This window comes from Vombatus ursinus, unplaced genomic scaffold, assembly GCF_900497805.2.
Source record: "Vombatus ursinus unplaced genomic scaffold, bare-nosed wombat genome assembly UNPS02014768.1, whole genome shotgun sequence".
In the NCBI taxonomy this organism is placed as follows: domain Eukaryota; kingdom Metazoa; phylum Chordata; class Mammalia; order Diprotodontia; family Vombatidae; genus Vombatus; species Vombatus ursinus.
In genome coordinates this window covers 35,807,295-35,822,386 of record NW_020954546.1, presented here as the reverse complement: position 1 = coordinate 35,822,386, position 15,092 = coordinate 35,807,295, and the positions used below count along the sequence as shown (strand labels likewise).

General features: G+C 45.7%; 1 protein-coding gene across 1 annotated transcript; it reads right to left on the bottom strand.

The window, feature by feature from the left end:
* Nucleotides 1–975: 975 nt before the first annotated feature.
* LOC114042804 (alpha-endosulfine) lies at nucleotides 976–10,023 on the bottom strand. The gene is made up of 4 exons (XM_027861531.1): nucleotides 9,833–10,023; nucleotides 5,896–6,021; nucleotides 4,442–4,608; nucleotides 976–1,732 (listed from the first exon to the last, which is right to left on the bottom strand). The coding sequence occupies exons 1-4, from the start codon at nucleotides 9,887–9,889 to the stop codon at nucleotides 1,717–1,719; spliced, it is 366 nt and encodes a 121-aa protein (XP_027717332.1). The 5' UTR covers nucleotides 9,890–10,023; the 3' UTR covers nucleotides 976–1,716.
* Between the last annotated feature and the right edge of the window lie 5,069 nt (nucleotides 10,024–15,092).

Sequence of the window (15,092 nt, the reverse complement as noted above, 5' to 3'; positions counted from 1 at the left end):
TCATCTGGAAACCCTCTGGCTGGGTAACAACCTAGCTGACTTGAAAGAGCAACCTTCTTTGTGCCTAGCAGTTCATCTTCTCTCATGCAGGAGATGTTAATGCCTCTGTCCCTTGAAACTTCAATTTCAACCATACTCTTCCTAAAGGCTTTAATCATACCTTAGAAAACATGACTATTGGGGCAGCTAGGTGGCGCACTGTATAGAGCACCAGCCCCGGATTCAGGAAAACCTGAATTCAAATTTGGCCTCAGACACTCGACACTTACTAGCTGTGAAACCCTGGGCAAGTCACTTCACCCCACTGCCTCACACACATACACACACACACAAAAAAAACCACGACTATCATCTACCCCTACCAAATACCAGCAAACCATGCTAGTTCAGGTAGACTCAGCTGGTGGTGGGGTGTGTACCTTGAAGAGTTTAACTGGTATCATGAGGCAGCTTCTGGGCTCTTAAGTGGCAGCCTGCCAGGCTGGGCTTGGGACAGCTTTGGGAGAATACCCTCTAGATCCTTGAGGGTCACAAGCACAAAGGCTTCAGCTCTTACAATGAGAACTGGAGCAGGAACTAGAAAAACTCAAGGGGAAAGGAGGTGGGTGGGGCTTCCTTTTCTTTTATGTTCAACCTATTAGAACTTTGAAAGGGGGCCATGAAAATACTTAGAACCCTGAATCCATGATTTCGTAAGCCACTACCCACGATGGTCAGATGATTGATTTGGCCATCCCATACCTGCCACAGAAAACAAAGACAGAACCACTTGTAGGCTAGGAAAAGCTTTAGTCCATTCAGCTAGGTCCCTATTCCATTCCTTACACCACCCCTCAGCAACAAAAGCTGGGACCCCACCCAGACCTTACTGAGGTATCCCTGTTTCATGCCCGTCCAAGATTCTAGACCCACTCTCCCTTTGAAGGTCTCTATATAGTCTTATTTTCTCCCCCCTCAATAAAACACACCAGCAGCTTCAGAGGACTTCTGGGGGTTTTTTGTGGGTGTTTTTTTTGTTGTTTTATTTCAAATACTGAAAAAGTTCCCTAGGCTCTTTGGGGCTCCCATACATTTATGCCTCCCTCCCAAACTCACAGTCCCAATTCCCCCAGTAGCGCTACTTTAAAGGGCCAGCAATCCTCAAAGACAGTTAGGTACATTAGAGTTCAATTTCCCAGCCTACTTTACAGAAACAAGGGAGCTGCATTTGCAGCAATCAGATTTGGATGGACAGTCCCATTTACCTGACACTAAATCACCTGGCACCAATTCCAGCACACAAGGCATTTTTCTGTGGAACTGGACTGATCCTTCCATCTTCAGTCCGTTTTCCCTATAGCAACCCCCACACCCAGCCATCACCAAGGGCTACAGAAAAAGGGTAGTCAGCAATTTTTTTTTTTGCTCCAAGCCCCAGTTCATATTATCCCATATTCCCCCCACCCAACCCCACCCTCTCAACCCCACACCAGGATTTCATAGAGATTTTTCTCAGCAGATGTTTGGAAAAATAAAACACAAAAAAAGATTCAAGGTCTTGGTGCTCAACCCGAGGGGCTCCATGCGCTGGGACACCGTCGGGCAGGGGCTTCTGCCTCTCCGGCCCGCACCCAGGCCACCTCCTGACCCCCTAGCCACTAAGGCAAGGAGGGGCAGGAGCCAGCACAGGACCCAGGGGGGCAGCGTCTCAGGATCTGTCGGGAGCCCCGGGAAGCATCATTCAACTTGGCCACTGCGGACGAACACAGAAGAAAAAATAAAAACACTGTCAAGTAACAGGGGAAAAAGTATCCAGCCCCAATCCTCTCCCCACCCCATGGTTCTGCTCCATACTCAACAACTGTTAAGCCACTTGGCTTTCTCCCCATTCCCATCCATACAGGGAAACTCTTTTATTGCTCCCAGAGCAGCAAAGGGAAAAGGAAGTGGGGAAGAGAGAAATCCCCAATCTTATTTCTCCCACAGTAGCATTCTCCTTGCCCCTCTGCAGCACCTGGGGATGCTCAAACAAAGAAACAAAAATCATCCTTTAGACAAAAAACAAAAGTTATCTAGAGTTTCAAATCTGAGAGGTAATTTCTTAGTTCAGAGCAGGCTCTATTTCAGAGGTAGGACTGAAACCATTCAAAATGGTTAAGCTGATTGAGGAAGCAGGACTGATGGAGTGGGGACACCTGAGTAGATGATGGAAGTTGACAATTTCCTTTGTTTAGATCTTACACAAAAACACCTTTTGGAGAGAACACAACCAAAATCCAACTTTTGATCAAGGATATTTGAACTTATTTTGAAAATACTTTTCCTTGTTAACAAAGTTGTGGAAAAGGGCAGGCAGCTCAGAAAATTATTTGGTTCCTTGTTTTCATAGTTCTGGGAAATGGACGTGGAGGAGGGCAATGGAGGCCTAATTTTCCTATCTCTTTTACGTATTCCCTACAAGCCACACGCTTCACTATGATCATCAGTCCTGAGGCCTCACACGGGTCAATGGAAAGAGTAACTTGGAACGGAAAGAAATGAACAGAGAACTCAAGAAGATTTGAGATGAAAAGGACGTACAAAAATTATATATATATTTATATATATAATAATATATGTGACATATTTATGTACAAAGTGGTTGGGACAGGTGAGGCAACTATACAGGGTGCTTAGCAATTCTCCCCTTCCACATGGGGCTTTAGACCTAGGAAGAGAGCATGAGGAAATGGAGCAAGAAACACAAAAATAATTACATACATTTACAAGTGAGAGCCAGTGAAATTGTGGGTCAGGAAGACTGTGGCCCTGATCCTCCCATACCCTATCTACTCAAGTGGCAGCAAGAAATCTGACTAAGCAGGAGGGAAGTATATATACACATAGTATCTATATACACACATCAAGTTGATCAGTTAGTCATTCACATAAGTTGAGTGAACAGATTATCAGGATTTCTACAATAAAAAGGCAAGAAGGGAACATTCACCCTGTCCCTCTCCAATAAGTAACAGCAATGAGGCATAGCCTGCTCAGACAATTCTATTCAGGCCAAGGCTTGCCTTGTTCCTCCTTGACCACTTGCACCCCCTTCCCTTTACCTGTTTATAAATGAGCTCTAAGATGTGCCAACCCTCTATGCCTCTTAATAGTTGGGAGTCCTGACCCAAGGAAATCCCTAGCCTACCCACTTTCCCAGCCTCCTCTAAGCTAAAACTGCCCTGCTGCCATTCTTGCCCTTTGAAAAGTAGGTCATCCTATTCCAGTTCCCTAACAATACATGCAAAACGTGGGACTTCGTGTATTTACGATGAACAGGCTCCCACTTGCCCAAGGACCATCCCTCAGCTGCTTTTTAGGCCTGGAGCTAATGTAGGCTAGGAAAGAGGATGAGTCAGAGACAAGCATCCACAATTGGCTTCTCAATCATTTTCCCCCTGGTCCTGACACCTGGGGGCCTCATCCCCCCAATTAAACTTTCTAATCTCCATACACAATCCTTAATGGAATCAACCTATAGCTCTGCCCTGGCTGAAACCCACATCAAGCAACTGCTGAACTGCAGAGTCTATCACTTTAAAGTCACATGATTAACAGCAAAAAGCTTTTCAAGCAGAAACCCAGAGAGCTAGAACAACTGGCTAGTCCAACTCCTGCAGTGAAAAGGAAAAGGAGATGAATGTAAATCGGTTAAATAACTTGTTCAAGGTCACACTACTACTTATAGTGACCAAAAGGGTAACACAACTCAAGCAATGGGTCAAGAGTGAAGGCAGGTACTCCAAGCCACACCAGCACACTGCCACATGAAGAGAGCAAAGGCCAGACTGAACTGATAACATCTGATGGAGGAGTGCACAAGCAGGCTCTTAAAGTTTTGCACAAGTAAATGAGTTTCCTCCCTTTCTTGAGAATTCGCCTAACCTTCCTCAGTAAAAGAACGGTTGCCAGCCGAAAGACTGCATTCCATCCACCTAACTTCCGTTCCCTTACTGTAGATCACATCTACTGAGGAAGCCATACCTATCACAAAGGGATCTCTGACTCACTCCTTCCCACCTCTTCAGGGATCCGTCTGAACAAATTCAGGATGACCCCTTCTCAAAGGAAGAGGGGACTGCTTTTCCCACCCAACTTATAAAAGCTAGCAAGTTATACCATCATCTAATGCCAATACCTCTCACTAAGGAGGATTTCCAAGGCTGCAGGTGACACCCTGAAAATCTTCCTTGTTAACAAAAAAGGTCATGAACTGAGACGAGAGCCTTTCTTCAAGTCACCTGCCCCCTTCCTCAGCAGCCTCCAGCTACCAACACCAGGTCCAAAGCCATCTCTCGATTTGTTTGCTCCCTTCTGGTTAGATTATTGTGAAGATCTGAATGACTAATTGCTCAGCCCAGCCCAGCCTGTAATACAGAGAAGTCCGATGGTGGAGGAGGGGGAGGGGAGGGGCCCAGGTTACCCCGCAAGCTTGCTGGTGACGAGGGAGGACTTTCTCTGGGGCAGGTCCTGCGGTGTGGGGATATGGTCGCCGGTCACCGAATTCTTGTCTGGTCCTGCACTTGGCAGCTGTTTGTTCTTCATCTTGGCTTTGGCCATGTTGTAGTCTCCTGAGTCAAAGTACTTTTGCTAGAAGACAAGAGGGGAAAATTTAGGCAAAAGTGGGGTCCAGGACTTCTGTGCTGGCTCAAAATGGTGGAAATATGCATTTTGACCTTCCCTCCAAACCCTGTTCAAAACTCACATTTACCAAGAAATTATCATCCCAAGTTCTGATCACCTTGTGTTCTTACCACTTGCTTATATATTTTGTTCATGGTTCTTTATCTGTAATCACATCCAATTTCTCCACTTTACAGTCAATTCCCAGAGGAATTCCCAGGAGCCATACTTCCTTCTTCCTCTTTATTCTATACCATAGCACTCAAAAAAGAGCACAACCAATAGTGATGAATGAACGAGGCAGTGAGGGAAGGAGCTTGACTGGCCTGTCTACTGGTCAGTGTTTGGAAGTCTCATCAGTCAACTGGAGATAAACTAAACTCCCTAGGCCAGGAAGTGAGAAGCTGAGCTAGTCTTTGAGGAAAATCTGATCTTTCTCCTCTTTCCTCCACACTTTTCCACTACTGAAAAATGCCTTGTTTGCATTGTACTCAGCAAAGTGAGTCAAAAGTCAGCCTCCTATCACCAACTGTGACTAATACTCACAAACTAAGCTTCCCATTGCACTTACAAGAGGAAGCATCTTCTAGCTTGTTAGGTACCTCGGAAGCCAAAGTATCCCACATAGGCGACTATAAAGATAGAATCTCTCCTTCCTTAGGGGGAAATCATTGTGGAGAAGATAAATGAGCCTCTTGGAGGGACTATTAACAAAGGCTGGCACTACCTCCAAGGTGCTGAAGGAGACTTATTACTCACTATATGAAAAGGGACTTCTATGGTAGGGATGGTTTGGTGTTCCCTTCGGTGAGGCACCCCAAGATTTAACAAAACACCACTAAGATACACACAGCATCACCATTATTCTTCAACTGTGAAGTAAGCAAATACCCAGAACAACACAAGACAAACAGAAACCATTTTTAGGGGAAATCAGGCTCCTATTTTCTCCCACCTTCCTCCACCCATCTAAATGAAGCCTCCTTGGACCTCTCCTTTTTATCTTTTTTTTTTTTTCCTGGGAGAGTTAATGTAAATTGTTATCATAACAAAGCTAACAATATCCTTCTTTTAAGCTTCTGAGACACCTAGGGGTGCTAACACACAGTTTATAGTGCTGCTGGTTCCAACAGTAGGACATCTACAGACCTCTTCCTCCTCACTTTTCCTTCACCCTCCTCCCCCTAAGCTGCCCTCACAGCTTGGAGGGCCCAAATGACAAACACATAACAAAGAACAGGCGGTGCCTCATACCCCCTTCTGGAGTCTCTTCATGAGGAAGTCCGAGCCCCCAGGCTTTTGTCCCAGGCTTGGGTATTTGGCCTTTAGCTTTGCCTCCTCAGCTCTCTCTGGGAGAATACCTTCCTTTTCCTGTGTGTCCTGGGAAAATAAAGAGGAACCATTTTGTCAAACTAACGACCAAGTAGCAGCTGCAGTTAACAACCAACATTAGCATTCACTCTCTGCTCCTGTTTAAAGAGCTCCATGCTCAACTCCATGAGGGCCAAAACAATTCCCACCCGATCAAGGGTAAGAAGAGCTCTATTTCACACCATACCCGCTGACCAACTCCACTGGTTTATAAGGCATAGATAGGGGTCAATATCCTAATATACCACTTTTAATCATGGAGCAATCCTCAGGCTAAATAAAAGAAGGAGCCACAAGGTTCATTCCCAGCATGAAAGCTCAAAAGCCAAGGACAAACTTTGGGTGCCTAAGCTAGCAAAGGAAGGGATAAGAAAGATAAATGGAGTGGCAGATTCTACACAGAGTTCTTTCATGGTGAGAAGTTTTAACAGTACTGGGACAATAAAAGTCTCACCACAAAACTCAATTCATTTCTAATGTCTCCTTGATCTGGGCAAAGCACTTAACCTCCCTTCCTCCTCATCTATGAATCTATACAGAACACTGAATTCAACAGCTTTAGCCACCTCTCATTTTAATTTGGTGTTGTTGCTGTGTTTGTCCTTCGTTCTGGAAAAGGACCATGACATCAGGGAGATGATGATATGACTTGCAACTGACTTTGAGTGAGGGAGGGCTGTGCAAGGTCACGAGCCTCACTTTCTCCTCCAGAGCCATCTGGGTTCAGTGGCCAGATATTCATCAGGATGACTGGAGATAGCTCCTCATTTTAATTTACATCCAGTTAGACTCTAAACTCCTTGAGGGCAGAGACTATTTTTTTGTCTTTCTTTGTATCCCCAGCCTTCAGCACAAGGTCTGGCACAACAGTGAGCATTTAACAAATGCCTGTTGGTTGACTGACTTTCCTGCTTCTATCCAGGACACCACCATACTAGCTCTGTACCTTAACAGCCACGTAACCTTGAGCAAGTCACATAACATCTGCGTGTCTTGTTTCCTAAATTGTAAAATGAAAGGGTTAGGTTATATGACCTTTAAGGTGTCTTACAGCTCCGAAACCAGAATCCTTTCTGTCACTCAGTCAAAATCTTGGTGTCACCTTTGCATTCACATTTTCTACGTCCCATCAACTGCCAAGTCTATCCATTTTACTTCCACAACACCTCTCATATCTGTCCCCCTTTCTCTACTCACACAGCCACCATCAGACATGCAGAGAAGTAAGCTGGATGCACTGTGCCTTCAGGAAAGAGCCAATGGGAATGCTATCAAGCTTTTGTCTATACTTACTCATCAACACCATCCTAATTCATGTCCTCATCATTTCTCACCTGCACTACTGCCATAGTAGTCTCCATGCATCTGTTTCTCTCTTATTTGCAATCAGTCGTCCACATAACTGCCAAATTTATATTCCCAAAGCACAAGCCTGAACATGTAACTCCCCACTCTTGAAACTTCAGTGGCTCCCTAATGCCAATAGGATAAAATGCAAACTCTTGTTTGGCATTTAGAGTCAATCTAGTGCTAACCTATCTTTGCAGGCCAATTACACGTGATTCCCCTAATGACTTCTATCTTTCAGCCAAACTGTCCCACCTATTTGTTATGTCTTCTACAAGACATTCTACCTCTCGTTTTCCTGCCTAGGATGCTCTTTCTCCTCCCCTCTATCTCTTAGAACCCCTGGCTTCCTTTAAAACTCCATTGAGGGCCTTCCCCAAAGTCCCCAGGAATGACTGTTCTGAAATGCTTTGGTTTCTATTGTCTATATGCTTCGTATTTACTTCTCTGTGTACATGTTGTTCCCCCATTAGAATGCGAGCTCCTCGTGGGCAAAACTATTTCATTTTTGCTTTTATACAGCAGGGCCTCCTATGGTGTTGGGTGCATAGTATCCACTTCATTAATCAATGCTAATTGAACCGTGCGTTGATTCAGTTTAACAAGAGTTCTACAACCACTGTGCCAGGTGCTGGGGATACAGACATAAAAATGAGCAACATCCTAATCTTAAAGAGTTTACATTTTATTGGGAGAGGAAGACAACAGCAGAAGCAGCCAGAGGCACCTGAGCTCAGCCTTGGAAGCAGCCAACATTAAGGGTAGCTTATACAAATGCATAGAGAGAGATGCAATGGGTTGAGGGGAACAGCTAGTACTCTAATTTAACTGGACTGTGGGGGGAAGGGAGGAGGGGAATATAATGACAGCTGGAATTAGAGAGACTATGGAATGCTTTAAATGCCAAGCAGAATTTGTTTTTTATCCTAAAGGAAATAGGAGTCACTGTAGGTTTTTGACAAGGACCCAGTCAGATTTGTGCTTTAAAAGGATTATACTGGCAACTGTATGGAAGATGAATGAGAGAGGTGTGATTGGAAGCAAGGAGATCAATTAGGTAGCTATTGTATTAATTCAGGTGAAAGGTGATGAAGCCATAAATTAGGATGGTGGTCCAAGTGAGCAGAGAGAAATAGGTCAGACTTGAGAAATTCTGTTGAAGTAAAACTGTCAAGGCTTGGCAACTGTGCCTGGTGCATAGTAGGTGCTGATTGACTGGATAATGGTAGCTGGCAAGTGGCATGTTTTGCCTTAAGATCTTCAACTGCATAATGGGCACAAAAAGGTCTCGTCAGAATTTACTCACAATGTTTCACTAAACTAGGACACTCCTAACAGAGGATGAAAATTAGGAGACTGGTGAAAGACGGAATGGGGTTAGCTGTGTGGTACTGAGGTGCTATATTCTTCACCAGCATCTTTAGCTGGTTCTGGTCTGTGTCAGTGCTGGGGAGTGGGGGAAGGAAGGGAATGTCCTCTGAAGCCTTTTCTTTCTTTCAAGGCCCAACTCATGGCCACTTCCTCAAAGAAGCCTGAAGCTTTCTCTGCCAGGTGCTAATTTCTATGTCTCACAGCACTGCCTTGGCAATTCGTGCTCTCCCTTCTACCAGAGGGCACGTCTCCACGCCTCCCCATTAGACTGTGAGCTCCTGGAGCACAGCCTGTGTCATCCGTCTTCGCAGTCTCAGAATCTAGCCCACATCAGGGAACTTGACCAAGAGCTGCTGAATGAATCAATCTGGGAGACACTTCCCTGCCATGTTTGGGATGCCCTATCTGGCTGGAGGGATTCCCCCCGAGGCTGCCCAGCGCGCACCCCGCCGCGCTGGTTGGGGGGGGCGGTCCTTCTGCCTGCCTCACACCTCCCCCCAAGCCCTCTTCCCCGGGTCTCGGCCCCCTTCCATCCTGCGCCGTCTCGCTGGAGGTGGAGAACAGATTGTCTCAGTCCTCCACAAACACGAATCTCTCACTTGTGAAAAGCCTCCACCTTAAATAGACATGACGAGGATCGCCGCCCCCACCAGCCCGCCGACTGTTTACCGAGCGTTCGCCGGGTGGTGGGCGGAGGACGAGGAGAAGGAGCCAAAGAGCGTGGGACTCCGAGACCCGACACGCCGGCCCCGCGCCCCGGCACCACGCCGCCCCCGTAACACAGCAGAGCTCTAGCCCACTTCATTCACTCAGCCTCTCCCAGCACCCGCCCGGCGCCCAACTCTGGCCAATCACAGCACGGGTTGTCCCAATTGAACGACAGACCGGCCGACCAATCAGGTCGCAGTACGGTCCTGACCGACAAGCAGCCTAGCTAACCCGAACTCAAAGGACCGGCGGTGGTGGGGCTCACCGTACACGACGAGGGAAGTGGCCAACCCGAGTGGAGCTCGGGAACCTACCCGCCAATAGACGCCGGGGGAAGGCCGTCTCTCGCCCCAACACAGCCGCCCCGTCTCGCCCCCCACCCCCTCCATTTCACCTGCTTCTCCTCTCCGGTCTCCTCCGAGGGGTTTTCAGCCTCCTGTTTCTGGGACATGGCAGGGCCGGGGCGACGGGAGTACGGGGCGCGCGGGGCGGCGAAAGGAATAGGGAAGGGGGAGGGGAAGCGGGGAGAAGCTGCGTCTGCCTGCCCGGCTCCTGTCACTGGGGTAGCTCAGCCAAAATGGCGGCCCGCTCCCGTGACGTTTGACGGCCTCTGCTCGTTAGGGACCAATGAGGATCGGGCGCCGGAGATGACGTCACGACCCACCAATAGTCGCTGGGTGAAGGTGGGCTCTCCGTCGATAATGGGTAGTTCAGAAAGCCAACAGAGTAAGAGAATTAGGGATGGTGACCAATAGGAAGCCGTGGAGGCGGTATCGGAGGCGGAGCTGCTGTTGCTGGGCTCGTAGCCGACACTTTGGACGGCTAGGTAGTGAGGGCAGGCCAGGAAAAATCTTCAGGGCGTTATCCAAAGTGAGGAGCTTCGTCGGACTCTAATGAGCACTTTAATTTCCAGGTGGCGAGGAGGCGGGAGCGCTCAGGAAAAGCAGAAAAGGATCCTCAGATTGGACTGCCAGTCAAGGCGGGCACAATGTGGCACCCGGGAACGTGGCGTGGAGAGCAGCGAAGATGGGGATGACGATGATGAGGGGCTGCTTTGTGTATTTTCATGTGGGGCGCTCTCGCGTCGGGGCCAGGCCCATCCTTGATCCCCCTCGTGGTATCCAAGGACCACGGAATAGGATGCTAAGACACTGTTATTGGCAGAATTAAGGAATAAGTGAATTCCCAGGATTCACCGAATCCGTTTTAATTATGGCCAATCTGGCCAGAGGCTTGTGTCTAGGCACTGTCATCGTCAGTAATAGCTCACGTGTGCATCGTGTTTTGCAAAGCATTCTTTCCACCAGTGCAGGGGGGTAGGTGGCACAAGGATTGCTATCCTCATCTTACAGATAAGTATTACTGTGGACGGTTTAGCCAACACACAACCCTTTGAAGATTCCCAAAGCGCTTTACGTGCATTGTCTCATTTGGTCCTGGAACAACAGCCCTGTAAAGGAGGTGCAATTCGTGACCCCCATTTTACAGACAGAGAAAGGTTCAATGGTTCAAGGTCACCTGATGATGAAGATGATGATGAACTTGAAGTGACAGAATTTTGTTGAGGGAAGAGTTACTAGATTATCCAAGTGCTGAACCTTGGTTCATGGGTCCATCTCAAATCTTACTGAGGCCAGGTCCAGTATTTATCTGCCGAACCACCTAGGGAATGCTGGGAAGGATTGAAAGGCCTGCCTCAGTGGTCACACAGCCAGTAAATGGTATTTGCCACAAGGTCCTGTAGCAAAACCCATTCTTTCTACTACCTCATTCTGCCTCTCAATTTCACTCTGGCTGGAGTCATATGGGAAGTCTGTATAGACTAGGAGGCTGGATATGCATGAGGTACCCCATCCACATGAGGGACAGAAAGGAAAATCTTGAAGAAGAATGTATAAACTTAGGAGGCTGGAATAGAGAGGGAGGAGAACATATGGAGTAACATCATCTTAAAGAAGAGAATGGCTGTCCAATTAATGCAATGACTTTTGTTTCCACAGCTCTCATCCTGACTGACATTTTTGTGGTATTTTAGGTCAGCTTCCAGAATGTCTGAATACAGTCATGGAATAGTGGAAAACATACTGAATTTGAACCCAGAGAATTGGAGTGCAAATCTCAGCTGTCCCTTACTACCCAGATGAACTTAGGCAAATCATTTAAATTCCCTGGCCCTTAGTTTCCAAGTCTGTAAAATGAGGGAGTTGACTAATGATCTCTGTTGATTTTCAGTCCTGTTTGACTCTTTGTGAGCCCATTTGAGGTTTTCTTGCCAAAGATACTGGAGTGTTTTGCCGTTTCCTTTTCCAGCTCATTTTACAGATGAGAAACTAAGGCAGAGAGGGTTAAGTGACTTGCCCAGGGTCACATAGCTAGTAAGTGGAGCCAGATTTGAATTCAGCAAGATGAGTCTTCCTGATTCAGGCCCAGTGCTTTTTCCACTTAGCCACCTAGCTGCCCCTAAATGATCTCTTCATCCATCCAAGTTCTAAATTTATGGTCTAATGACTTCACATTCTCCCAATTCTTCCACCTTTCTAAGCATACCTTTTTCTCCACTTGCACGACCACCACCTCTCCCTGTGCCTCACCCCTCTAAACCTATTCTTTCTCCTCATCAAAGTTTCTCATTCCTCCCCACCTCAGTATTTTCTTAGGCCACTCTCCTACTCTGACTTCACTTTAATCTTTTTCCACTCTTGATCCTAGAGTTAGCCAATTTAACTCTTTACACCGTCTTTTACTCTTGAATTCCTTGCCCTTCTATCCTATTATTGCTCATCTATTGCTAAACCTCAGTCGATTACTCTCACTGTTCATGATCCCAGCTTCTCACAGAGCTAGCTGCCAAGGTGATTTTTCTAAATCATTAGTTTGGCCTTGTCACTGCTTAATGAGCTCCAGTAGCTTCCTATTAACTTCAGGATTGAATATAAGCTGTTTGGCATTTAAAACTATTTATCATCTGGCCTTTTCCTATTTTCCCCACTCATATTACACTGTATTTATTGATTTATTTTTGGTGAGACAATTGGGGTTAAGTGACTTGCCCAGGGTCACACAGCTAGTTAAGTGTCAAGTGTCTGAGGTCAAATTTGAACTCAGGTCCTCCTGACTCCAAGGCCTGAGCTCTATCCACTACACCAACTAGCTGCCCCCGTATTATACTTTAAAATAACCAAGTTACAACCAATGAGTTGCTGGTCTGCAGTGATGGAGGGAGTACGGGAAAACTTTTCTATTTGAAGTTACATTGACAGGTCCAGAACAAAAGCACTAGATGATGATGATGATGATGATGATGATGACAATGACAACCAAGGAAGTGATCCTGAGATGGTAGAATTTTGTTGAGGGAAGAGTCAGATTATCCAGTCCCAAAGTTCAAGTTAGAATACTTGCAGGATGGAACTTTGACTTCAGTATTTATCCCCACAAATCTAGTTCCCAGGTGATTGTGGTAGAAAGGGTCCTCTTGTCAGTTGGCTTACACAAAGAACCAGACGAATGAACTCATGTCAAAGTGTTCTGGCTTCTTTCTTGGAGGAAAAAGGAATCTCTGTAATTCTAGTTTAATAACTACTTTTGGCTTTGTCAGTTTTAAGGTGATAAGGAGGTGAGGGAAGAAGGTTTGCCCCTTTAAACAGTTCTGGCAAAGAAGCTTCAGAGGATTGGCCAAGGAATGGAGAAAGACCGTCCCAGTACAATCAGCCTCTACTTTGGAGCCTGTGGCAGTACAAGGGCACTCACAGCTCCAAACAGAAAGTATGGCCTTGGCAGAACAACATCTGAATGAATCAGTTTTCCTCTGAACCACCTCATATAGGCTTGTTAGGTTAAACTATGAACACCTGACTTTTTTTTTTTTTTTAGTCAAACTATAAAAACTGAAGTCCAGTGACAAGAGTCCTTACATAACTCACATCTGGGTATGACACTGTTTTGAATTTTACTCTAATTTGTGTGCCATAGTATAAGTAGAAATTAGATAGTACTTGAAATGTTATTATGTAATAAAAATGGTATTTTTATAGAAAAGGCAGAAGTGAGTGGGTTGTATGCTTTTCTCAGTCATCCACAGCTAAGGAATCAATCACCAAGTGTTTATGCAAAGCTTATTCTATGCCAGGTATTGGGGATCTAGGGACAAAACACGAAACAGTTGCTGCTCTCAGGAACTTTCATTCTATCAAGTTCGGAGATAGTGTCAACCCATGTTAAAACCTAGAAAATAGTACAAGGTATTTTGGGGAGGAAGAGCACTAGCCACTAGGGGAAATCAGGAAAGGCTTTACCTACCTGTGGTGCTTGAGCTAAGCTTTGAAGGATGCTAAAGATTCTAAAAGGGGGAGATGAGGAGACAGCTCGTTCTAGGATGGAGGACAGTCTGTGTAAAGGCAGAGTAAAGATGAAAGATGAAATGTCATGCTTGAGAACCAGCAAGAAAACCAGTTTGGCCAAACTACATGGCTCAACCCAATGGGAGAATAATGTAGAGCAGAGGTGTCAAACTTGAGGCCCTCCAAGCTCCTGAGTGAGGCCTGAGCCAGATTAAAATGCAATGGGGAAAAGGTTAACAAAATAAATAAAATAGAATGAAACACAGATAATGTTAATTTGTGCTTTTTTAAGTCAATATGTAGCCTGTTGGGATCTGTTCCGTTTTGACTGTTGTCACAGATACAGAGTAAACTTGCAAAGACAGTTTGGAAGTCTTTCCAAAACTGGTGGTTTGGAGCTGGTGGTGAAGGACCTTAAATGCCAAACAGCAGTTTGGACTTGATCCTAAAGGCAACAGGGAACCACTGGATTAATTATGCAGGAGACTGGCAGCTATGCAGAAGGTGGATTGGAAAGGGGAGAGACTGATGAAGAAGCCATTAGGACAGTCCAGGTGGGAGTTGATGTGGCCTGAGCTAGGATGGTGACTGTGTGAGTGAAAGGAAGGAAACAAATGCAGGAGATGGTGTGGAGGTAGACTCAGCTAGACTTGGCAGCTGAATGGCTGTGTGGGTGAGGAAGCGTAAAGAGTCAAGAATGATGCCAAAATTGCAACCTCTGCGACTGGGAGGATGGTGGTACCCTCAAGAGAAATGGGGAAATGAGGAGTGGGGTTCAGGGGAAAGATGATGAGTTCTGTTTTGGACATGTTGAGTTTGGGGTGCCTGTGGGACATCCAGTTTGAAATGTCCAGTAGGCAGTTGATCATGCAGAACTGGTTGTATATAGATTGTCTCCCCTATCCTTAAAAACTTTTCATTAGCTCCTACCTGCATACCAGTTATCCTATATTTCATTTTTAAGCTAACCTTCTTGAAAAAGCCAATGAGGCTCCTCAGCTTCTGCCTTTCTCACTGTTCCAAATCCTATCCAACTTGGCTTGTGACCTCATCATTCAACTAAAACTATTTTCTCCAAAGTTACCATTGATCTCTTTTTTCCAACTCTCCCTTCCCCCATTCTAGGGAAAATATATATTACCAGAATAAAATTTGAAGTTTAGAACTAAAAAAAACCCCCAAGAAATACTATTTCCTATTTCAAAAAAGGATTTTTAATGTAGAGCTAATTGGTAGTTCAAAGAGTAACAACAAGGTGATGGTGACTTTGAGGTCCATAGAAATTAACCTCCAACATATCAGTATGTCTGTGTT

What these genes read in the sequence shown, in the direction of transcription:
- LOC114042804 (XM_027861531.1), bottom strand. Translation starts at nt 9,889, where the DNA reads ATGTCCCAGAAACAGGAGGCTGAAAACCCCTCGGAGGAGACCGGAGAG. An exon ending in AGACCGGAGAGGAGAAGCAG is followed by an intron (nt 6,022 to 9,832) that starts GTGAAATGGAGG and finishes TTATTTTCCCAG; the next exon opens with GACACACAGGAAAAGGAAGG. An exon ending in TGAAGAGACTCCAGAAGGGG is followed by an intron (nt 4,609 to 5,895) that starts GTATGAGGCACC and finishes CTTGTCTTCTAG; the next exon opens with CAAAAGTACTTTGACTCAGG.